Source organism: Grus americana, unplaced genomic scaffold (genome assembly GCF_028858705.1).
Source record: "Grus americana isolate bGruAme1 unplaced genomic scaffold, bGruAme1.mat scaffold_812, whole genome shotgun sequence".
Taxonomy (NCBI): Eukaryota; Metazoa; Chordata; class Aves; order Gruiformes; family Gruidae; genus Grus; species Grus americana.
In genome coordinates this window covers 36650-63748 of record NW_026562017.1, presented here as the reverse complement: position 1 = coordinate 63748, position 27099 = coordinate 36650, and the positions used below count along the sequence as shown (strand labels likewise).

At 36.8% G+C, this 27099-nt stretch overlaps 1 protein-coding gene across 1 annotated transcript; it reads right to left on the bottom strand.

Moving 5' to 3' along the window:
• Positions 1 to 785: 785 nt before the first annotated feature.
• On the bottom strand, positions 786 to 27099 carry LOC129201149 (MYND-type zinc finger-containing chromatin reader ZMYND8-like; the record flags this gene model as incomplete). The annotated part of the gene is made up of 4 exons (XM_054812300.1): positions 26975 to 27099; positions 26334 to 26567; positions 16415 to 16485; positions 786 to 934 (listed from the first exon to the last, which is right to left on the bottom strand). Coding segments are annotated over exons 2-4 (234 nt in total), but the record flags the coding sequence as incomplete, so codon positions are not given.

Below are 27099 nucleotides of genomic sequence, written 5' to 3'. Positions count from 1 at the left end.
TCATTATTAAATTAGATTAGAAATCATTTTAGTAAAGCTAAAAACTCACTTCATGTAATCTCCTCCAAGATGATGCAGGTGCTTTACACAGCTTCATATATTCTTTCACTTGCATCATACAATGAATCAGAAATGTCAAAGTCTTGTGGAGTCAAGTTCTTCTAAGAATTACAAAGGAATGCTATAAATTCAGTATTCAGAGACACTAAAAATAGGTTTCAAGCATGAAGACTGAAAAGTACTGTCAGCGTGACCCTTTGATTTAACTACTTAGGTAGGAATGTACACTGCCCAGCAATTTAAAGGAAGGGGAGGGAATCTGCAGAGTACCAAGGAAGGAGCTGGACTTTTGTTAATAATTCACAATAGGACTGAAAGCAGATTAGGGACTTCGACTGACATTATGAGATCTTTCTTAATCTAGGATATCATGCCACTGAACATTTCCTTTTAATGGTTTTAATTAATAACAGCTATTATTGTTGTTATTGTATTCCTTCATAATCCTTTTGTTCAAAATTGCATTTATTGGTTATATATCTTATTAGCTTTATGAAATCAAAAATAAGAACACAGGTGATCTCTCTCATACAGATGTAAAACAAAAATAAACAAACATCCAAATCCAACTTACAATGCCAACTCCTACACCCACTGGATTCAAAAATTAATATCCGCTTTTTAGAGTACAAAAATGGAGCTTCGTAAAGAGGAGCGAGCTCCTGATCAGCTGTCTCTACAACCTTCATATGTTTCTAGCATAACAAGACCATGACTTCTCTTACCTGCTCTTTATTATTACTGTTCAATAGACCAGGTTTCTTTTTCTTTTTTATAGGACTTGTTGATGCATCTTGTGGTGAGTGGCCATTAGAGGAATGTGGAGGGCTGGGAAATTTCCTTTTTTGTGCTGTGCGTTCAGCAGAGCCAGGATCTATAATAGATACAAACAATATGGTTGAAGACTGCATAACAATGAAAAAACATCCAAACAAGGTTATGGTTCGTCATTTACACTCCCTCACTGAACAGAATAAAAATTCTAAATTGCCTTTCACCCAGTCACTGACAAAACTAGAAGCACACACTTGCTAAGCTATGCCACTGTTAAGTGCATTCTCAATATAGTATTTTAGATTAACATTAGATATTTTTTTTCTTTTCCCACAGCATTCTAGCCATTCATATAATCTCAAATTTTAGTATCTTTTAAAGTGTAAGAACAACTACTTCTGTAGTTTAGCAAAGCGCTATGCTAATTTATGTTATACACTTTAAAAGCAGAGAAACAACATTAAGAGTTCCTGACAGCTTCACTCATGTAATTCACAAACATAAGCAACGAAGTTAAAACATGGTAAGAGAAAAGTCAGTCCTCATAATTTATTTCTCATATTTAAATAAACTTATCGAAATATGTCAATAGAAAAATTAAATTGTCCTATAATCTGAAAATAAATATGCTACCTCAAATACTTAGTCATTTGTAGTACCTGCTAAATTGGATTGCAAAAAGATAAAATTAAGACAAAACTCCCAGTCAAGTAATAACTTCTGACAGCAAGACAGAGCAGCAGAAAGTGGCACAACTTTTCAGTGTCTCTCACAGAGTTCTCACATTCAAACCAGCAAATTGCAAGAGCAGTTTAATAAGTCACAGCTGCTGTCTATACCTGAAGAAGGGAGCATGTGCTTGTGTATCAGTTGCTTATGGATTGTCATCTTAGTGTAAACTCATCACACCAGCAACGTAACTAGCCCTGGTGGCTCTGAACTGCATTTTATGAAACGTGCAAAATTTTTTTTAAAAGTTGAAGGAAATTGAGACATAGCTCTATCAAATTAATATCTATTATGATGATCTTCATGTCTGCTTCACTCCTTCAATTATGCTAAACTATCTGATTTCTTCAAAGATTTTTAATTCATATTTTTTTACTTGGTCACTGTTTTGTGTTCATTAGAATATTCAGAAGGAATTATTTACAGCCTTAAAAGAGTTAATACACTTTAAAAAAAAAAAAAGTCACTGACAAGCTTATCAGGAATATCCTGGATAAAAATAAGAGCATTTGCAACTTTATTTTCTCAGAACAAAATTTAAATTATTCCTAATGAATGTGGGATGCTCAGCTCAATTATAAAGAACTTACTGACATTTTTCAAAAGATCAAGTATGCAACCAACTGTAATAGACAATCATAGAGCACAATACAAGTGAAAGTTCTACAGAGTTGGTTTAGCATGCTTAATTTTCCTTAAGCTTTTAATGCATGCAACAAAACAATAGATAAAACCACAGGGATCAGAAGTCATCAATATAATAGAGAAACAACTGAACACTCCCAAAGTCATTCCCATATTTTCAATCTCCTACTCACATGTACTACAGCGAATGTTTTGTGGCTGCACACTAAACAATTGAGGAATAAAACTTGTCTAAAAAATAACTTTTTTCTGATTTTTTTTTTCTCTATGACTCCATTCACTGCACAGCTACACAAATGCTTGTAATGCATTTGGTGAAGCAGTTATACCAGATGGAAACACATAGAAAGAAGGAGAAATGCTGCTTTTGGTATTAATGCCACCTTAAAGTTGTTGTGTTGTTTGGGTTGTTTTTTTTCCAAACAACAGTGTTTGGCAACTATTTGACAAAAGCCAGAGCAATCAAACTGCTGGTTGCCATGATTCTATACCCTTTCCCTCCTGGTCTGTATTTTTGCCTTCCAGGCCTCACTGGCTGATGGACTGAGCTGTCTTAGGTTGCCAAGTCACAAAAACCTCACTGAAACACTTCAGCTGAAGTCTCTAAAGAACAACAGAGGTACCAGAACAACCAACAGTAAGTAACTGGATCAACTTATCAGAGCATGTCTTTTGTCAATAGATTTAAAGTAACTACAAAAAGGTCCACCAAAAATACTGAAAGTTCCCCAAATAGGAAAAAAACGTGAAAACCACAGCACTAGACCATTTCGCATAGGCAGCTGACAAACATCTCTCTCCCACAAATGCCTCCGAATCTGGCTTTTAACTACTTATTGAATGAGACAATTTTGTTGAGCTACAACATTCCTCTCGGAGTGATTTTAACACATTTAAAGAGTCTCGCACATAATATGGCCACTGACACTTTCTCATTAGACAGTCATACAAGTGAGCTAGTAAACCACAGTTTAGCTTAAAACTGTATTCAGAATAATGTCCTGTCAAATTGAAAAGTTACACTGAATCGCATTGAAAAGTAAGGTAATTTGTCACATGGCACAAATCTTGGAGGGTCTATGGCACAATAAAGAACTGGATTAGATTTCTAAATTATTTCTGTATTTTGTGCAAACAAGGAGGGCAAACAGTCAATAAGGAGAAATAAAAATTGGCTACAATAACAATTTGCACAAATGGAGATCAAATTAACTACCTACATGCTTTTCTCTAAATAGAAAAAAAGTATTTGGAACAATAGTTGAGCATGAACTGACTATGAGGAGATTTTTTTCTGTTGTGAAAAAGGGCAAATTATACCAATGTAAAAATAGGAGTGATACATAAGACATAATCTTGATGTTAACCTTAGAATTCTCGTATATACGCTTAAGTTTATTGAAAATAATGTATTATTTAGTGGCAAGAATGAAACGATGTCAAGAAGACATGCAATTATTAACACAGCAAAACATTTTTTTGAAAATATGCTCCAAAAATCCCACAATGCCACTAAAGCTCATGATGCAAGCTCAAGAATTAATCTGAAAAGATATTTCTAGACTAAATTGCTTTTCAAGAACATATGCTATTTACATGTATGGAAGAAAATACAAAGAAAGACAGAAAAAGTGTAGTGGAAGAACTTATCCTGTGCCAGAAAAGTTGTAGTAGTTTACATTAATTTGTGAAAATACCAATCTTATCTATGATAATTAGCATCACGCTTTTTTCAGATGGGTCCAGACACGAGAGATGTAAATGTTACCTACTCAGCAGTGAACATTACCTTTTTTTTTTTTTAGTTCCTAAAGCTTTTAAATTTTTTTCCCCAAAATACAGAACTGCACAGAAAAAAGCCATGGTTTTGATTTCTTTCTGTACAATTCTATGGAAAACGTGGTGTTATATGGTATCTTCTAATTTACCAAAAGCTTGGTAATGTGTCAAAATAGCAATTAAGAATCAAGAAAACTATAAATAAATATGAAAAACATATGGAAAGATAGATGGAAGAAGATATATCTGAGAGAGAGAAAGGAAATGCAGGAATATTTTCCCATCCTGAGTTTTATTCATTTAGAATAGCAGCACCAGGCTAACACCACACATAATTTCAACAATGCTAGGAAAAGTGACTGCCACTAGAGTTATATAGGCACAGCTATTTCAGTAGGGATGCCTAACAGAAAGGTAGTAGTGGCTCTCAGAAAAATTTTTCTGTTGACATAAGTTATAAAATTTTGGCAAAATGTAATTAAGCTGGTTTAAACAAGCACACACAAACTTCTCATGTTTTGAGTTTTCTTTGACACTAAGAAACGTATTTTTTTTTTCCCCTTTGCACCCCTCCCCTTTTATACTTGTAGGCAGCATTTAGAACCAGTTATATTATGACATGCCTAGGCTGAATTAAACCAATACAATGTGTCTGACACCTTTATTGTTACTTGACTTATTTCAATTCAAGCAAATCTGCCACTCACTCCATTTAGGCCGAAATCTAGACTGATTTTGACAATACAAAGAATTGCCAGGTAAGGTATGTCACCTAAATGTGTGAAAAATATAAATATCTGCTTTTTCCCCTTCTTATGCAACTATGACAATAAAAATCCTAATACATGTACAACTATGCTGACAGAAGACATGGGATTTTTTTCAGTTTAGCTAATTATGCACAGAAGGTGGCAGAAGAACTCTTTTGGCTGGCATATGCTTCATATATCCAATAGAGATGAGCCAATACAGCTATCCTGGAAGAAACACTGCAGCATCAGCGTCAGCTAAACCAGAACCCACAACTTAACCAAAGTGATCAAACCTAAAACCAAAACAAGCTCTGAATTCTATTTTTTTCATTAAAGTAGAACAGAGCTTATTCAGCATGAGAACTGTTTGCATTCAGAGCAATCAGCAAAACCAGCTCAACCATATCTTTTCTCATCTTTCCATCACTACATGGCTCAGAGCAGCTTGTATAAGCCTTTGTTTCTTTTATTATAATTTGCAGTTCTCAACAGAGACTTTCCATACATTCCTAAAGGCAACCATAAGTAAACTACTCTTACTGTGAAGTGGTGACCATGCCTTAATCCTTGTTTTCCCAATGCAGAGAGATTTGCAGAATTGTCTCTCTACAGCAAACAACATCCTCAAAGTACTTGCAAGGATCTCTGAGCCTGAGTTTCTCTCCAGCAAATAAAGCCCTCACCATAAGTCACTGAAGAGACTTAGGCTTTTATTTCCAAATTGTACATATGCAAGCACAGCTTAAACCATGAGGGTAACAGAAAAGTATAGTTTTCTGGTCTTTGGCTTCCATTTTTAACTCCCAGGCACAAAACTGCCACCAGTGGAGCATCTCTGTTTCCTTTCTTCAGCTTCATATTGTGGTGTTTACAAAGAAGCTGCCTATGACACTACATTATGCCTTGGCTCTAAGTATGAAAAAAGAAAATCAGATGTAAAGTTCCTCATCATTGGCCTGCCCCTATAATGTGATGCTTCTCACCTTTAAATGCTGTTTTTTTCCTGAACTAACTGATTCAGGGTCAGGAAAAGGGTGAAAACTGTTATTAGCTAAACCAGAACTCAATTACAATTCAGTCACAGGCAAATCCAAACTACACTTCAACAGAAAAGGTACAGATTCAATTCTGATTTAACCAAGTGATCACACAGACATATATGCTTGGTTAAGTGAATTAAAAAACTACTTAACTAGCGTAATTTTCTTCTGTGGTTCAAGCCTGAGCATACTAGCGATTTTCAAATAAACTAGTGGTGACTGATAGATAACATAAGAAAACTGACCTGAAATACATCTTTTTTTTTTTTTTTAAACTGGCAAGTTATTGAAATGCAGATATTTTCTTGAGGCAATGTAAGATGTAACTGGAAAAATTAAGGAACAGACAGGAAAACAGCAATCAAGGCACAGGCATTTTCTCTGAGATTTAGTTGTGCTAGTGGAATAGGCTTAGTGCCTTTAACTATCACTATGTGTTGTGAACTTACCAATCTGTGAGGGACCTAATAATGTGAAAAATCTTTTAATTCAGTTCAAGTAAAATAAGAATGGTAGCACCTACTTAAATTATTTGAGTTATAGTTTTCAATTCTAATTAACATAAAAAATGCTCAAGTTACATTTTGTGTGAATTTCTCTCAACAGCAGTGCCCTGTTTAGCACACACTGCCTCTTCCTCCTTGGCTCTTCCAGCTGTGTTAGCAGTTTGTGTAGCTGTGCTGTGAACCAGATCAAGAAATTTATCCCTGTGAAAATAACCTGTCAGAAGGAAAGTTAATTTTTAATCTGTATCACTTCCCCAATGTAGTTTAACTTAGTAATTACTACTTGAACAAAGTTGAAACAAATCTAAGAGGAAAGAACAAAAGAGACCAAATTGTAACTATGCAATAACTTGGTGACTTAGGAGGTGGATGCAAGTTTCTGCTCCAAAAAGGAACAGCAAGAATTTGTGTGATCTCTTCTATGTCAAATATTTTTAAAAGGGTGTTTAATAAGCAAGAATGGTCTCACTTCGGAGAGTATCTCACCATGCCAGCTCATCGCCATTTAGCACGTATCCCTGCAATCTCCCTGCTTCTTCTACAAAACTCCTGTCATATACTGAGCAAGTCAACCTGAACCAAAGTTTTCAGATAAGCATCAAGTTGTACACCCACCTTTTCTAACTGAAAAGGCTGAGATTACTTGCAGTTACTCAGCACTCAGAAGGTTAATAAGAAATGAAATGTTCTGTGTGCTAAAGGGCATTATAGTAAAACAATAAATGAAAATTTCATTGATAAACCAGTTGTACCAATGAATTAATTTGCCAAGCAACCTTACTCCTCTTGTTTCTTTATTTTGAATGTGTGATTCTGCTTTCTTATGAAAATTTTGAAATCGTGTTCTCAGCACAAGTGAAAAAATAGGCACCTGAAATAACTTTTAAAATTCTCATTAAATGCTACCTGTTTTTACATCACTAGGTTATTAATTGCTCTGTAACGTTGCCGAGGTTGACATATGCACCTATGAGTACTCTCGCAAACCATCCATTGGGGAGCAACAAGTTAACCTGAGCTTCACCTGAAGTTTAAAATTTTTGTTTCAGTATACAATCATGTGACTAAAGGATTAGTAACTATTGCTCCCAGGGGACAGACTAAAGCATACTTAAACTGTAAAGCAACTTGATTTCCCACTTTATGACTATTTTAGAAGTCCAATTTTATGTGATGATAACAGTTTTTAAGCAGATAAACTACCATAGTGACTTAATACAATTTAGCCTAGAAAAAACTATAAAACCAAAGGAAATTATTGTACATCAGGGATCTTATCTTGCTGCAGCACACAGAGCACAGACCACAACCATATTTTCTGTGTTCTATACATTGCCAAGTTCTGTACTGCAAGCATTCAATAGTAACAATACCTGACAACTAATTGAGAAGTCTCATTTTTCTCAATGGAAGCAGGTGCCAACTCAGAAAATATGTAAGGCTAAAATGTTGTTTTCCTTGTTTTTCCTATGACACCCAAAAGTTATTCCTCCTGAAAAAAAGTAACATCAAGATGCCTTACTATAAGAACACAGCATAAACTGCTCAATACCAAAGACTTATCAACAGTGACATCTTACACTTCCTTATGCCCTCCATTCCATATACCTTTTCTTTTTTTAATTTAAAAACTTGCTCAAGCTAAAAGCAATCAAAGTAATTCCAGACTAAACCCAAAACGAAAGAGCATCTACATAATGCGTTTCTAAGTATCTATTACACTTGCACTAGTTTCTCTACCAATAAGGCCTTAACAAGAGCTGAAATCCACAGCAAGTTACACAGATCTAAGTTAAGGCTTCACAGTATCCTTCCACAGATACACTTTCTTCCCTTTTCCTTTCTCTACCACTGGTATTCATTCACCCAGGAAGCAAGATGGTTTAGGTAACTGATATGACTAAAACCAACAAAAACCTCAAAAATTAATTTCAGCTGAATTGGCATACCAAGTCACAAAGGCGACAGTGCCAGTATCAAGGAAAAGAATGTGGCTAACACGAAGGAGCACACGAGCATGGGAGGTCTGACCATATCAGCATATATTGCCTCACTGTTGGATCCTCAGCACAATAGATAGCAAGTCAATTAAGAAAAGCCTGAGTAAATCAGTCTTACTATACGCCATTATTTTCAAATTCAACCTCACAAAAAGGTTAGGCCAACAAACCAAAAACCTTCCCAAAAAGTGTGGAAATTGCAAGATAAAAGCTTTTTACTGTCAGCAAACAATTACCACCCTGTGCTGCTGTGGAAGGGAAGAAAAGTTTTATATTTCAAAATTAAGCACAGACAACAACAACAAAAATTATCTTAACTACATCATGTTAACTAAATTTTCATGAAGAGTATTACTTCTGTGCCTAATTTTCTTGTATTTTAAATACACGTCCTACGAAAAAATGAGCTGTTTTAAAGTGGTAATATTTACTGCTTGTAGAATGAAATTTTTTGTGTGTTCCAGAAATTTTCAGAAAGTGAGAAGAGGGAAACTCAGAAACACATTTGTTTAAACAGTAAAAACCAAACAAACAACAACAAAAAATAAGCTTTTCAACATGAGTTGTGATAAATATGGTAAAATAAACAATCATTTTAGTTTTCCAGGAGCCAGAAACAGCAATGTATTTTTTTCAGTGAAAGCATTATTTTAGTCTTCCAGGAAATGTATTAGATATCAGTAAGCTGAGACTTAGTTACAGCAAGAAAAATTTTCTGTGATGTAAGCAGGTTCTTGATATCTCAACACAAGTGAGACAAATATGCAAAATTCCAAATAATGTTTCCAATTAGAAACCCAGTCAATAGTTCTATGTAAGTTAGACACTCATCAGAAGTGTTACCTAAACAGAGCCAGCTCAAGGCTACTTCTGTTAACATTCATTCCCAATCCCGTGCTATCCCTTTCATTATGACACAAATAGTTCTGCCAACATTTGGTGAATCAGATGAAGGAATTAAATTAGATGAAATGTAACAGAACAAAAGAACAAAAATCTCATGAAAGCAGTTCATGAAGAATTCATTTGATGGCTGTAAGAAACAGCTAGGCTAGCTTAAAAAAAGAAGGCAGCATGAGAAAAGGTACAAGAATACAAAGGTGACTGAAGACTGCTTAAGCTGTCACTACCCCACAGAAAAGTGTAACTATGCTTTTAGAAGGAAGAACAACAAAAACAGAAAACTGCCTTCCACCTAGACTTCTGTCACTTCTCTCTTCTTTCCTCCTCCTCCTCCTCAAAAGCTCTGAATGCATGTACTTTAAATGGTGTGGAGGAAAATCAATGAAGAATTCCGGAAGAAAAAAGGAGCAATGCTAACTCCATTGTCAGCATCATTAGAGTATGATTTGATAGAACAGACTTCAATTAATAATTTATATGGATTCCAGAACAGTGAAGTCTCTCAGTTACATTTATTATCCTGTATGGTTTGGTTGCTAATAGATTTATGATTTTTCAAATACATTACCTATAATACTATAGCAAGCTTAATTATCTTCAAAACACTTAAAATCATGGACAAATCTGTTAGAACTTATACTCAATTCTGAGACATTTTAATCTTGTGCCAGAATTTTGAAACATGATGCAGTTGCAATCAACCACTAAAGCCCTGTTTACATTCCAGAAACTTCAACTGATGCAATTAACCCAATCCAGTTGCTTAATGTAATAAATAACAGAGGTTAACCATGGTTGTGTAAATCCTGATGAACTCCTACATTACAATTTTACACAAGTACAAAAAGACACTGTTACTGGTTTCTTCATTGTCGGACTTTGAAAGATAAAGAAAAAGAAACACATCCCAACACCCTGCAATGTAAGAGTCTGTTTATAAGCTAGAGCCTGGCTGTAGGGGGACTTGCTGCCCCAAGTCACTCCTGGAGACCCCCTGTTGATTAGTAAGTAACAAGGGCTCTGCACTAGAGAGAAAAGCCGCAGGGTGTACTACTATTCACTGGTGGATTCTCAAATTACTTTTCCCATTCTAGTGAGAATCTCGCCTTTATGTGATTGAATACTTGGTATCACTGCACAGAAAGTTGATACACAATGTACTATTATGAAACTGTTACAAAATATGTAACATATTCTGGACATTCCATTTTACTAGTAATTTTGCATTTATATTCAAAGTATCCAAACCTCACCACTGAGAGAAGCCCCCAAGACCAGTCTTATTAAACACAAGCCTGCAGCAATGCAAAAGTTGTAAAAGTCAGAATTCTCACCATTAAGCAGTAGCATCTCAGTACATGATTTTATGACAAGCCGAGACCATCTAATGACTAGCTGTCACTGTCCGCTCCTAGCAATGACATCTGTCCAACTCCTTAGTAATCTGGCTCAGGGAGATAAGCAGGTAGAAAACTACTTCCATACCCAAGTCCTTAACTGACTCAGAGAGGACTGGCTAAGAGCCAGCATAGATGCAAAGGAAATATACGACTGATGATGGGAAGAATAAAGAGCTCCTTTTGACCAGTCACTAGACAGGCAATGATTACAGTACTAGCTGAAACATATGAAATCCTCATGGAAATCCATCCACCACCACAGCTAACTACTGGTGGCAGGTAAGTAAGATAAACTAGCAGACAACTAACCCAATAATTAAAAATAAAAAATGTAAAAAATTCTTTCAGGTTAATAGAATGAAAAAGCCCAGTGGAGAATTCACTGCTGTCCAAAGCAAAAAAGTGCAAGTGAAGACAGAACTGCACCAAACAAGTTGGTTATGCTGCTTTGGAACCACAACCTGGAAATACTCAGAAAATTTTCCCGAAAGCCTTGCAAGCCCCATCTTGAAATATTTAATAAACAAGGTTAAAAAGTAGGCCATAGGGCTGGAACAGAAATATAACAAGATGTGTCTGTCAGACATGTTAATGTATCATATGCAGAAGACAAAATATTATAATAATCTAATCCATGGCCTTTCTCCTTGGTTAAACAGCAATCCACTGCTGACTCCATTTTGTGGTTTTGGACTCCTTTTATTCTCTTTAAGCTGTCTTTTTCCATTTCCACTTCTCAGATGCCTTATACCTTCTTGTTCTGATCAAGAGAGTAGTGTATTTTAAAACGTCTTTAGTAATGCTGCACATGCACAGCTTATAAGCAGATCTAAATTGTAACTTCTATAGTAACTCTCCTCCTCTTCCCCTGCCCACCTCACCAGATGTCTGTCCCCATACCTTTTATAGACAGGCACAGGTATGTAATAATAGGGTTAATCAGTTCATGATTTAGGCAAAAACTAATGCTACAAAAACCAATCAATTTTCAGCTAGATCACCTGCTTGATATAGTTTACTATGCAACTGCATAAGCATCATTATAAAGCATTAAGTAAGAAGTGTCAGCTATGGCTTTAAGCTCTAGTTTCATGACAGCCTAACCCTATCTAAATGCTGGCTAACAAAGCTCTATACTTTCTGCACCCAACTGGTATATATTCCTGCCCTCTAACACCAGTTCTGGCAGTCTACCAAGCCATTTCAACACACTAAGCTAGCAGAAAAACATTCGCGTTTTATGGTTCAGTTAGTTTCCTGCCAGCTTCGGTATGGAAGGAAGTAGATAAAACTGCTGCATCGAGCAGTTCGACCAGCTTAGGCTGCTTTGATATCACTTTACTTAAACCGATTCAAGGGCTATATTAACACCCTTGTTACAGATTAAACAATGCATGTTTCAGCTTAGCTTAAACTGAACTGAATTGATTTATAGCAATTAAAATTAAACTTCTTATACAAAACCAAGAATATTCATGAAGAGGTCTGCATCAGGCTAATTGGTTTTAAAGCAACGTAATTTATTTTCCTACAACTTTCTTTAGATATGGCCTCACATGAGCTGTACAAACAAACTGTAGTGGAACAGCCAACAGGCCTTCACTAGGGGCAAATCGTGCCTGACAAACTTGGTGGCCTTCTATGATGGGGTTACAGCGTCGGTGGATAAGGGAAGGGCAACTGACGTCATCTACCTGGACTTGTGCAAGGCATTTGACACTGTCCCGCACAACATCCTTGTCTCTAAATTGGAGAGACCACTCGGTGGATAAGGAATTGGCTGGATGGTTGCACTCAAAGAGCTGTGGTCAACGGCTCAATGTCCAAGTGGAGAACAGTGACGAGTGGTGTTCCTCAGGGGTTGGTACTGGGACCGGCACTGTTTAACATCTTTGTCGGCAACATGGGCAGTGGGATCGAGTGCACCCTCAACCAGTTTGCCAACGACACCAAGCTGTGTGGTGTGGTCGACACGCTGGAGGGAAGGGATGCCATCCAGAGGGACCTTGACAGGCTGGAGAGGTGGGCCCGTGCGAACCACATGAAGTTCAACAAGGCCAAGTGCAAGGTCCTGCACGTGGGTTGGCACAATCCCAAGCACAACTACAGGCTCGGCAAGGAATGGATTGAAAGCAGCCCTGAGAAGGACTTGGGGGTATTGATTGATGAAAAGCTCAACATGAGCCGGCAGTGTGCGCTTGCAGCCCAGAAAGCCAACCATGTCCTGGGCTGCATCAAAAGAGGCGTGACCAGCAGGTCGAGGGAGGTGATCCTGCCCCTCTGCTCTGCTCTTGTGAGACCCCACCTGGAGTACTGTGTCCAGCTCTGGGGGCCCCAGTACAGGAGAGACATGGAGCTGTTGGAGTGAGTCCAGAGGAGGGCCATGAAGCTGATTGGAGGGATGGAGCACCTCTCCTATGAGGACAGGCTGAGAGTTGGGATTGTTCAGCCTGGAGAAAAGAAGGCTCCGGGGAGATCTAATTGTGGCTTACCAGTACCTGAAGGGGGCCTACAGGAAAGATGGTGAGGGACTGTTTATCAGGGAGTGTAGTGACAGGACAAGGGGGAATGGGTTTAAGCTGAAGGGGGGTCAATTTAGACTAGATGTTAGAAAGAAATTCTTTACTGTTAGAGTGGTGAGGCACTGGAACAGGTTGCCCAGACAGGTTGTGGATGCTCCATCCCTGGAAGTGTTTAAGGCCAGGTTGGATGGGGCTTTGGGGCAACGTGGTCTAGTGGAGGGTGTCCCTGCCCGCAGCATGGGGGGTTGGAACTAGATGATCTTTAAGGTCCCTTCCAACCCAAACCATTCTATGGTTCTATCATTCTAAGTTAGGTTACAAACTTGCAGCATATCAGCTTTTTTTTTCCAGGACAAGCGCGATCACGGATTGATCTCCTGCACAGGTTTCTCAGACCATTGAAAACCCCAAACAAACCAAGAAGAGCTGTCTGTTTCCCTTAATGGTTTGTCTATACAGAGTCAATTTCCTCATCTACATCCTTTCTAAAACTCACAAAGCAAAATTCTGAACAAAATTAATGTTACAAGAGGAAACAGTGTTACCACTATCCCATCAGTTTAGAACCCTGCTGCACTTTTTCTACCTTATGCAGAGTATAACAACAGTTTTAAAATTCTGATTTGTGACTTTTCTGCTACAGAAACACTGCACTGAACTAACAGAGAAATTTGTCTCAATCCAAACAACCGAAGTCCAGAAAGGTTAATTTTCACAGGCCTATAATATGGCCAGCTCTTGTACTAAGCAGATGACATTTACAATCCTTTTACTTTCTACACAAAACCACATATTCAACTAGTATAAAGTTCTACCATAGGTTCATAGATTAGGTTGGAAATACAACAAAGCAAGATAGCTTATAGGCAAGTCTCCAGATTTCCTTACAACCCACATCACTTCTTCACTGAAAAAAATATATACCTCTAAGGGCTTGACGTGTGTGGTTGTTATTATTGCCCTTAGAATGGGTCTGTCATGGGTTTTGTCAACATACATGTCAAATTCAACAAACCAATTAAAGGAAATCAGTATCTAGTTAAATAAATATCAATTCTCCATTATTATTAAATTAGTTCAACCTCTCAAGTTTTATCTTTACTATGGCCATTCAGATCATTCTCACTGGTGTTTAAAACACCAAGAGTCCTACTGTGTACAGACCAGTGACTTCCAGACAGTGACAGCTCGGGTCAGTCTAAACTAGCACTGTGGTGATCCTGTCTTTGTCTTCCAAACTACCCTCATTTGAATGAGCTACCAGAGCTCACCTATAAGTTGATTCAGGGAGTTGTATCAACAGTAAACTCAGTGTAAAAATGTATGTCTTTTTCTGCCAGGTTAGCTCCCTCCAAATTGACCAGTTTGAATTGATCAGAGCCCACAAAGCAAGGGGAGCTGCAAGATCACATGGCTGAGAAGGCTGGGAGATGAAAGACTGACCCTTTCAATAATCATGAGGTATTAAATCAGCTCACTGTTCTGGGAAACTTCATCTTAACCCTAACAAAACAAAAAAAAAAAAAAAAAAAGTAAAAAGTTTCCTGTGGGCTTCATTCATTGAAACAGTACACCTTGAGGTCAGACCAGCACTAGAACTAATGGAACTAATGTAAGGGAATTACAACTTTTTGTACAGACCATACACCTGTTTCTGGGCTGAGTAAAGCAGCAGCACTAAAATGCAGACATCTACGTAAATAACTATCAGACTCATAAACTACTTTTAGACATTGATTATGTCAGAGTGACATAAGTAATAGTTTAGCTCACTTCATGCATGTGAAATCCATATTAGTACTAACATGTGGGCCAAAGTCTTTCTAAGGAGAAATGAAGGTGAGATTTCATGGGCAGCTACATGCATCTAATTACCCCCTTTGTTTGTGAAAGAGTTTGGTGAGTACAAGAACTTGATATAAGAGACAATCTGGTCACTACAACAGCAGAAAAGTGTTTCAGTTTTTAAGTTGGTTAGAAAGTTTGAGATCTGACAAGCACCACAAAGGAAGTAAGTGGTGGGAGTACAAAGCTGGGAGCTTACCCCATTCAGCAGCAACCATTAAACAACAAAAAAATAGTTTACTTTCTGCTGGCTTAGAAAACTGAAATACAGAGATAGATAAACATCAAAAGCAGTCCAGTGATGGAGACTGACATGCAAGACCAGAAGCAGAGATGGGAGAAAAGGACAGGGAGGAGCAGCAAAAGGAGCAAGTGAATCTCCTCTGAGCTGTCAGATCATATGTACTACCTCATCTAACCATACCATGAGAACTAAACCAAGAAATTTACTGTCCATTAACACAAATAAGACCTAAATGCAATTTCATAACCATGTTATCTAGCCAAGCTACCTCATAAAAAACAAAGGAATGCAGATGATGCCATGCTTTCAAAGCAATTACATCTGCACTTTCAGAGTTAACTAGAATTATAACCCCTGTAGTACAAACATGAAGAAGTGGGTATGTGCCAGAATTTAAAGAGAATGGTAGTAACCATTGCTGCCATTTTACAGAAACGGCTTTCAAGTAAACTGAGCTGCAAAGTCAGCTGCAAGTACAAAAGGAAATGAACAGGCAGCTGGCACTCAATTACAATGAACTGGAGTAAACAATTATGTGCAATATCCCAATTGAAGGGCATTTCTGTCCTCGCACTGCAAGTGACAGTGGGAATATTTACATCGATATAGATGGCTACATATTTGGCTTTCTTTATACTGAGAGATAACATTATGTGCCAGTAGTAACTCATTCATAGGCAAAACTCCAGAAACCAGACGGACAGAAATTCTCTGTCACCTGCAATTCCACTATCAAGTTTAATTCATGTCAAGGTAATATGATAGATACATAAATGTCCATGAAATACATACTGCTCAGGGGACCAATTTTTGTGGAAACAGAAATGTACAATGTTTACTCTTAGGAAAATTAGGATTCGTTACTGTAGGAAATACTACATTATTACTATTACTACTACTACTACTATTTTCTCCTATATTGCAAATCTAAAAGTACTTTAAAGGAAGCCATGATAAATGAGATGATACATGAGGCTGATGTTTTTTCACCATTTAACCTAAGTCAGCTATTTATAAATCATAAATAACGACCGGGGTGTGTGTGTGTGTAGGAGGTTTGATATATAATGATACAATAGTCATTGTAAAAAAATACAAATGAGTCTTGAGTCTTCACTCAAGAGCAACTTCATGGTAGATTACACAGTTTCACTACCCTGGTTTAGAAATATTCTTATGTTGTAGAACACAGATGAAATATTCGCTCTTACTCACCTTTGGATCGAGTGGAGATATCCATCCCCTCCACCACCTCCTGCTCTGCCTTTATTTCCTCTTCAGCCAAGCTGCAGGATTGACAAAGGTGAATTAGAATAGTTATAGATTGTATTATTCCCATGTCTAACTTCACATACAGAAGTTCAACATAACACTGTCAAATACAAGTATATTCATGTTTCTGATGAAATTAAAGGTCTGCTGTTTGCCAGAGTATACACTGACCAGAACATGGAGAAAAACAATCCAGGTACACATGTGTGCTGCATGTTACCAATTACAAGGGTAACATTTTCATACTAATGACAATCTTGTAACATGTATTGAAGATTATGTCACTGTATGTATAAATTGTATGTGACAGACAAACAGGAATTCTGTTTCTTGTAGCTCCTAATCTAAGGCCTCTATAAACTGTGTGGACAGATGCCTGCTAATATTTAAACACTCACCAGCATCAGTGAACAGATTAGCTGAAGTAACAGATTTAGCAACACAGAACAGCTTGCAAAATGAGAAGGTAACATGCAATTTCAAAAAACTATTAAATAATTTCAAGGATTTTGAAACTAGATTATGTATCAGAAAACTGAATATTTATAATTTATTGGCAATACAATTCCACCAATTATTAACTACAATAAAGAGTAAACGGAACAGAGTCACTACTATCATTTAACCATTCAATCTTGCATGGACAGTTTTAATTCACTCCAGGCAGGATTAAATTATTAAGTAGAGGACAAACTATATCTGACTTACTGATATTCTACGTTCTTCTAGTGATGCCATTCAAGAAAATAATTAATTTGGCTAGTTAAGTCAGTTTGGGGAAGGAAGGTGGGAGGGAGAAGAAAAAAGAACTAGAATGAATATTGAGTTACACCCTGTTTTCGGAGATCTGACTATTGTCAATGAAAGATAAAAGAAAACAAATTATGTTTTAGCAAGCCCAAATTAAAAATTATAGACAAATGAGGTTATGGTGCCTGAAGCAGGTATCAGAGTTGTCCATTAATATCACCAGAGCACAATAGCCAAATGGGATGTAGAACTTTTCCTTCATAGTGACAACTTACTGTCTAGTCTGTTAATGTAAGTTGTTGCTGATACCAGTTTACATTAATATGGCAGACTGAACTACTGCTGCTATGGAGCGGACTGAGGTTCCATTCAGCCATCCCAGCTCTAGGGATAGCTATTTCTACCACAGAGGCCAAGAGGACAGCTAGAGACCTTTGCTTTAGCCACTGTGGTTAAATCTGCCTGAGACAGCTAATCAGAGCTTGGAAACAACACTGAGGAGTTGGTTACATTTATATCAGAGAAACTCTTCAGCCTGACAAACAATTTATATTAGCATAAGTTTTGTTACTGGTATAAGTTAAAGTAGCTTCCTAAACAAAGTAAAACTTACCAGCAGAAGGACTTTTTAGTCTGGTATTTGTCAAAACTACTTTTAATCAACTATCAGCTACCAGGGCGTTGGGTTGCAAGTCATTTCACACTTCTGAACAGGACAGTTATGTCAGCAAAATTTTTAAATACAAATTAACCAAGCTCAATGTATGGAAGACCCAAAGCTGAGAAGATCTGTGAACTGCAGAAATCACTATTCTTTACTTGTAATTTGTATATAGCAATACTTTATAAATTAAGGTCTTTAAAGTCATAAAATACTGAAGGGAAATTCTATTCTACCAGAATGCAATCTCCCAGCTCATGGACTATGCTGTTTATTTCAGTAGCAAGGAAAGGTACCCATGTGACCAGAATTATGGTAAATGTGTTGTAGCACAGTTGACTGTAGCACAATGCTTCTCAGATTTATTTTGCATGGGCAGATTAAATGCGTAACAGAGTTGACCAAACTACAATGGTCACCAATTTACTATGCATGGGCAGATCAATTATACTGCACATTTGTTACACCCTTTTCCAGAGGGCCTCCAGCAAAGAGGAGCTGGCAGTGTGTTGCAGACACCAAAACATTACATGCACCACTTGCCTCTGCCCATTCTCTTTCCTAAGCTATGGGAAGGGATGGGCTCACAGGATGGGTTCATTGTTCTCTTCCCATGTTGCATTGTTTTTTTCTTCCCGTGCCCCTTATAAAATCCTATTTCAATATCACCGAACTGTAACAAAAAACATATTTTTAAGCCATCATGTACATATGATTAATAATGCACACAGATAAATATGTAATAATACACACTACTTCTGTCAACAGTGAAGCAATTTGGCAGTACATATTACCTGGTTTTAAAATATAGGTCCAGTTTCAGCCACAGACTAGGACATACAAGTCTTTATGAGACTCAAGTTGAAGCCTTAAGATCATTTTACACAGGTTGCTACTAAAAGGAATGGTTTCCCCAATCCCTAACCTCTTTTTCCAGAAATTAGGTTCATTTTAACTGAATCAGTTCTGTAATCTACCTCAGTGTGCAGCTGGATGTGCAGAAAAGAGGAAATGGGAGGGTACCACATGTGGGGAAGGCAAGAAGAGAGTAATATACCCTTTCAGCAGCAGCTCACATTTAAGTTACATTAAAGCAATCATAACATTCCAGACTCATCCAACTCTATCAGGTGCCATTTTGTTACAATCACAACCTCAGGGGAACATGATACAACAAGCAACATACAGTAGTTGCTACAAGTCAGTATTAAAAGGTACTGAGTTGAGAAGTGGATACGACAGATCAGTACAGCAACACAGTAGCAGGAACTGTTCCTACATCCCTGAACAAAGTAGCAGGTGAAGTTACAGAGCTGGCTGAAGATGCTCTGCACCTGTGGGCCCAAACCTAGCACTGCGGGGGTGTTACAGGTCAGGACTCCTATGCATTAGTTACAGCATATGAGGGTTCTTCAGCTCTAAATCTGACTCTCCCCATCTAATGAGTTTAATTTAGGAAATTCAGCCAGTTTCCCCCATCACTTTTTTGAGTGTTCTTTCAATAGATCTATAGAGATAAGAAAAACATTCTTCATAAGCAGTTCTAAGACGAACAAAGTATCTTGACTTGACACATCTCAGATACATCACATAAAAGATGCCTGAAGACAGCTTTCCCAAAGATTTGAAGCATAAATGAACACTCAAAAATGCATTCACCACTTGACACAAAGGTTCTTCATATTTCTTAGCAATGGAGGTACATATATCCTATACTCACATATGCACACTGTGTGTCACCCACAACTAAACCAAAATTCAGCAATTATCTACTATACTACAAAACCTGACACTTACAGGAACAGATTACATCTCCATATTCTCTACTATAATTAATCTTGCTCAATCTTTTAAGGGCATAAACATTTATTAAGAAAAATCACTGAGATTGTTCTGAAAGAAATCAAAATGTTGGGGGGGAACAGTTAAACAAGCGCATTAGACATAACTATAAAAGACACTTAAAATTCACAGCTCTTCAGAAGCATCTCCCATTGTTTTATTTGCTGTAATGTATTATGACTTGCACAACATGACATTGTTTAAATGGTGGCAGTGATGATTGTAGTGGTAATATTTAAGACTCAAGTTTGTAAATACATGCTAGCAATTCACAGCAAGTTTACAGTAACTTTTCTAAAGCTGACACATCTTTTCACCTTTGTACCTTTGCTCCATATAAGCAACATTCTGAAAATGCTTTATAAAGCACAAACTTCTAAACAGAGAAATTTCATTAGCAAAAGGTTTCAAATTAAATAATTCAAGAAAAACAGGTCCTTAATGACAGGTACCTTACCATTACCCACAACAAAATAAAAAGAAAATTAAAACCAGCAGCAAAATAACTATAAACAAGCATCTAGTTCTATGGAAACAATAACTGTGTAACCAAATAGACTATTCTAGAGAGTTTTCTTTTGAGAATTCATTTTTGCAGGGCTTAGAGCTGTTGTTTCAGATAGCATGCATTACTATTATGCATGTGTACTATGAATGTGATGCTCTGAGGTTGCTGATTAGAAATGATACTGGTATATATTCAATTAAGTACGCAGATGAATACAATAAATACCTTATGTCATTCTGAAAGCTACTCTTATTTCCTCATTAAGATGAATGAACACAGAGGAACATATTTAAAGAACACAATTGAAATTTAAGCTTTGCCAGTTTCACCATCAATTGACTAGAACACCAATTAATCATTTAAAACTTCCCTAGTTGTATTGATAAAACTTAGCAAAAAAAAAAAAAGAAGAAGAAATTGTTTTCTAAAATGTTAAACTGATTTGTTTCATACAAATTATCTTACAATGTTTGAATGAGGGGAGAAGGGGTGGAGGTTTTTCCTTTGGGGATAGTTGGGGACAGAAAGAAAAAAAAAGATTGCAAACATACAAGACTTACTGATATTTAGGTAAAAATGCAAAAAGAACTTAGCTGCCTAATTTTTAAGTATGTTCTCTATTAAACTGAAGAGAAGGTGGGGGTTTTCTATAGGAAATTCAGTTTTTCAAATTTCAGACCAGTAAATAAAATACTGACTTTTCTGTTTAGGAAAATCATTCCTGTACTAGTAGCAGTACTTACCTGAAAAAATGTACACATACAAAAATATTTAAAGCTGCTCTAACCTATATTAACTACAAAGAGCAATTAAAAGTTGCAGATGAACTACTGCACCTTGACATTTAACCAAGAAAAACTGACAGATTTGGAAAACCACTCGAAACAGCTAATGCTCACATACACAATCTAGAACTACATTAGGGAATAAACACATTCATTTAAAATCAAGAACTATATATTTATGGAAGTCATTTTTCCTTTTAATTAATAGAAAACAAAACAAAAAAACCCCTGATTTAAGACTATAAGCACTAAAACTGAATTTCATCCTTAAGATAATTCCTGCCTCTCCTATATCCCATTTGTGAGTAGCAATTCTAAATAATGATTTCAAAAAACTGCATTCAATAAAAATTTGAAAAAAATATTTGCATGCCATTGCTGAATAAATAGCAGCTTTGTATAAGCACTCACCTATAACAGTCTCTTACTCATCGGTAGCTATGCTATTTATGCAGGATTCTTAAAATGGCGTCTGACAGCACTGCACTGCCTCATTCCTGTACTGTAGCTAAAATGGTAGCAGTTTATTCAATAACAGTATCTCTTGTTTAAACAGCAGTGCTATATTCGAAGCAAGCATCTAAATATCAGAAATGGTAAAGTATGACAAAAGGACACCTGACATCCAAATGTTTAACTAAAAAGGCACAAGATAGGTAGTTTTGTGAAGTCACAGGTTACTAAGGAAATCACTCAATTTTAGATTCACTCTCCAATTTGAGCACCTCATATTTCACATTTCCCTTTGCAGAACTCCCTGCAAAATGCTCATTTGTGTTAAGCAATTAACATACACAAAATGCTTGTTTAGATACAGCAATGTTTAAGCTAGTTATGTCTGATAACAAGCAAAGTAAATATATATATTTTCCTTTTTTATTTATTTAAAAACACATAGGTTCTTTTTAAAACCTTCTTCTTATTCAGTGTGCATTCAAAATAGCTCCACAAAAGAGAAAATCAGGGGAGGGAGATCCTTGGTGTCATACTGTCTTCTTTAAGACTATAAACTATAGAGCTGAGGCCCAAGCAAGGCAACCAGAATAGCTATAGATTTCAGATGCTAAAAACATAATTTGAGAACAATCATGTTTGAAAGTAAAGGTTGATACTGACTAAATTGAAGATGTTAACATGCTGCTACAGGATGGTTTTAATCTCACAGTATGAAACACAGATGCTGTGACAACTGGCAATAAAGGGTTAACAAAAGAATGACAGACAACTTCTATCAAATAAAACTCAGTTCCTATGTAGCTCTTTCTAAATTAGACTTTAACCCATGAATACAAGACATGTTTATTAAATTGTATTTAGAAAGTATTTTAAACATATTTATTAAAGGGCCAAGCTTGATGGCCTACAACAATAGTTTTCAGTCTCTGGTTTGCAGACCCCTCAAAGCCAGTGTTCTACTACTAAGGGGTTTGCAGACAATAACTAAGTAAATGAAACCTAGTCCAACAGGCTAAAATTCACTATAATGAGATTCACGTGCCTATGAGAAAAATATTAGGGATCCACAAATAACAAAACTTGAAAATTGCTGTCTACTACATTCTACATGGGCAAAGGTTATGTTCATCTTCCAAGATACTTAGGAGATTCATATTAATACCCTGAATTACAGGCAGAGAAGAAGAGAGCTTTTACTGAGATTTATCACCCTTTAACCAATTATGCTGGAGTGGCACCATTACTATGGAAAACTGACCATGACCTATCACTTTTCAGCTACTGGATCCACATAGCCAATACACTTGAAAACAAAGCAAAAAGGGAAAAAAAGAAAAAAAAAAACCGCCCCAAAAATCAAGCAAAAGTGCTATCACAAAATGGAAGACAGCTCAGGAAGTTGAGCCAATTGAAGTTTGTAGACACTGATATCAAGGGCTAAATTTGTAATATAATCTACACCTATTTATGATTTTTGAGCATGAAATTCCTTTTATTACATGCTTCCTTAGTTGCAACGTAGTTTTCCCCCTACGTTTCAATACTCCTGCCTGATGTGAGGAGGAGGGAAACATCACATTTGAAGTGGTTTATACTCTGCATTTTTTTCATTCTCAGTATGTTAACTACTGTCATTTGTTTAAAGAAATCACTCAGTTTTTTCCTAGCACTATTTAGCTTCCAAATAAAACAGTTTGCCTGCAAAGAATGAAAGACGCATGTAGCTTTTAAAAAGCTCCTGTTTTCATCATAATTTATTATCCAGATCACTCCTTTGTTATTCCCCCACTGCATTCTTTGTCCAGCTAATTACAAAAGTAACTGGATGTTGGCACTAAATAATAATGGCTAATCATATTCATCCTGGGCAATTCAAATTATTCTTTAGTAGCCAGAAAACTTAAAGTGCAATTATACGATTAACTGCTAGTTACATTAGAATAATGATCATTTGCTACAAGCTGAATAAACCTCAGCTACATTGCTTCATCCATGTCCTGTCTAATTGTGATATTAACAAGACCCAGTCCTGTAAAATCTTGGGTAGGAAGAATACGTGCTTTTATCCACGTCTGTCACTTAAACAAAGCCCCACATTCCATCTGTCCTGAACAGTAGAAAAAACGGCACAGAGTGCTTCTTAGAATGCAATCTATGAAAGTGACTGATAACATCATACCTTGACAAAGCACCAAAAATACATGAAATTCTTCAGCTTGGCTGAATTTGCTTTACTTAGATGGAACAAAGATGGTAGAAATTTCCAGAAGGCCCCTCTCAGTCTTGCCACTGCAATTGTCAATCTTTAACCTACCCTCTGCTTCTATTGGCTCGAGTACTCCATGGAGCAGCGCGATTGGGCTGATCTGTAAAACAACACTGCTGTCTCTACCTTGCCTCAGACATCTTGCTGCAATGCAGACATTTATTTTTTGTAAACTATAAAAGAATTACATTTGAGTGATTAAAAATAGTGAACTTTAACAGACTCACGATGCTATGTTTCATTACATGCACAAGGGCAGCTTAGACAAATATGCTTCACTGTCAGCAGTGTGTCTGGAGGTGCAGATTTGAAACAGATCCTAGTTTAACAAAACCTGTGGGAGCCATTTTAATACAAGCTTTCTGATTGCAGATCACTTACTCCTGCTTCCTCATATTAAACAAATATTATGTTGTGCACTATTTAAGACTGAAAGTAAACTGCTAATGTGTACAAACTACTGCTAGGAAAATTATGTCCAAATGTAATTTCTGTTTTTAGCAACCGAAGAACAAAAAGCAGAATAACTTCTTAACTGTGTTAGCACTTTTATGTATGCTGAAAAATGCATTAAAACTACACACCAAAATGCTATCACATGAAATTCAGCGGTACAGCCCAGCAGTGTTTCAGGTTGCAAACTGAACTAGATAGTCTTATAATCTAATCCTTGGGCGGGGGGGGGGGGGGGGGGGGGGGGGGGGGAGGCTGTTAAGCGAAGTAAGATACTTACACTGGCAAACAAGTAACCAGAGGTAAATTGCTATGTTACAGAATGGTATCAAATACATGTCAACCTTCTATAAAAGTTAGCATGTAACTGTGCCCAGGTGCAGTCATTTGCAAAGCTAGCTTAGCTCTAAGTTCTTTCCTAAAATCATAAATGTGTGTGGACTGTTAAAACAAGTGCAAAAATTATACTAAAAGCACAAAAGAGCATCCTTCCTCTGCTCTTGTAACAATACTGGTGATCACTGACAAACAGCTTGTTAAAACAAGCATGCAAGCACTACAATTAAAATCTTAATAAAGGACACAAAATGTTCTCAGTTATAAAACAAGAAAGTTTGTCTGAAGTGATACTTTGTATAGTATCAGAAACATATGCTTATTAAGCATTATTTACTTTACTTCATAAGGTCACTTCATTGCTGAGTACTAGCACTTTCATCACACCTGAAAAGCCTAAGGAACAACGAAAATGCGCTTTACCCTACAAACATGATAATTAATGATCTATGAACGAACAGCAAGTAGAATATTTTTTCACTGGCCTGAGGTAAATAAGAAGTATAAGCTTCAAACTTTAGAGGCAAATTATCAAAAAAATAGTGCATTCAAATTGGAACAGTTTACACGTACATGTCCCTTAAAATGGATGCTAAGCAAATCTAATTTTTTATACAACTAACCACTAACATTACTTCATCTACTGGAATAACTGACCCAGTAAAAACAAAATGTTTGGAAAACTATTAAAAATGTTCAGAGAGTAGCATGCTGCTTACTTACCAACTGTTCAAGCACCCATCTCATTTTTCCAGTTAAGAAGATACAACAGGCTGGCAGATTTGGGAATTGATCAAAAAGGAATTTCTTGAAATAATTACGTAGCATTAAACCAAAAGTTTTTTTTTTAAAAAAAGGACAAAACCCAAGAACGAACAACATGTACTACTGTCATGAACCACACATGATTTTATATCCTCTGGACTCCACAAGACAGAACTGTGGCTGATACAGTGTAAAACAAAAAGGCACAGATAAAAGGTACATTAGTTTATTTGAACTATGTAAAAGAAGAAAGCTAACAGTTCAAAAACGTTTTCCATAAAGAATCAGATTTGTAAACAGATGTACTGCTGCATTTTATTGAGCAGCAACCCATTTCCAAAATCTGCAGCATAAAAACTCCCTTTTAAAGGAACAAAATATTAACCATACATTGTCCCTCAGAAAGAAAAACACGTTGTATTAATTACTCCTGCAAGAAAAAAAGTTCAATAATCATTTTAAGTTAAGAGAAACTGCATAAAAAACATGATGCAACAGCACATCACCACCTAGGCCCAATATCTACAATCTGCCATTAGCAGTTTTTGCTGACGTCTAGGTTTTTAAAAATCCCATATTTTCTCACAGATAACTTATCTTAGCTATTCCATTCACTGTTTAGAAAGGTAAACTTGCCTGTTCTTCTGTCTGCCATTATCCCTGCTTGACTCCCTGTAGGGCAGTTAAATGCATCTGCTCCCTAGCTTCCATTTTCTCTTCAGCAGGCATGTGACACAACAGACAATAGTGCTGGCAAACTGCTCAGAGAGAGAAAGCTTCTTTGGAATACCAGGATCTTGATAAACTCTAAAAACACCATCCTCCTGTGAAGAAGTAGGTATGCCAAGGTTTTGCCAGTCTGCAAAATAAAGCTGTGGCTAATGGCTACTAACCATGTGACCCAAGAAAGCAAATTTAAACAGTTCCAACTTAATAAAGTGCTGTGGTGTGAGTTTTGCACAACAAATCACAGAGAATCACACTCTCAACCCACAACTCATAGGTCTTAGAGAAAAAAAAATTTAAAAAGTAAGGCTTACCTCTGTGGATGCATTGTTAACACAGTGTTATGTCAATACTTATAAAACATGGAGGACAGGCTCTCAGTACTCAGGCAGAAAGGGCTTGGCACTTCAGCTTGATGATCTGTCTTCCTAATAAAAGCTAATCCCGGATTGGCTACTTCGGTAAATCTGAATGTAAAGCTTCAGGGGATTGGCTGAAACACTTCCTGAGCGATTATCTTTGTGCAGCTCTGGCAAGCAGGAGCCATCCTGTGCATAGAGAAGACAGGCTAAGCTAGGCCCGTTTCAGCAAAAGAAACTTGAAAAGAAACCCCAAATGTGCACTCCTCGTATAAAATACACAGATTTTCAAGCAGAGGGAGGTGATCGCGAAGTGCCTGCCACAGCAAATGTGTCTCAACATGCCATTACTGAAGGCATTTGGATATTTTAAACCTGAAGGAGGAAGAGTTCACCCAGGTCACAAAAGCTATTCTTTATAAACAAAACGCTAAATTCACTTTGCTGGTGTTCTGCAACGTGTTGCATGGAGAAAGCAAGGCCACAGAAAGAGCAAAACATACTGAAAGTGAACATGCACAGGACGGAATGAAATTAGTAACTGAAAATTCAGAGAGAATTCTCCTATTGCAGAATTTAAATATATTGACACCTACCGTAGCAACCATATACGGACAGTGTGATTTCTTTAGATACTATGATAAGCCGAGCCTTAAATAGGAAAAACTTCACGTCTCATTTCCACAGAACCTATTATACAATTGAAATTGCATTATCTGAG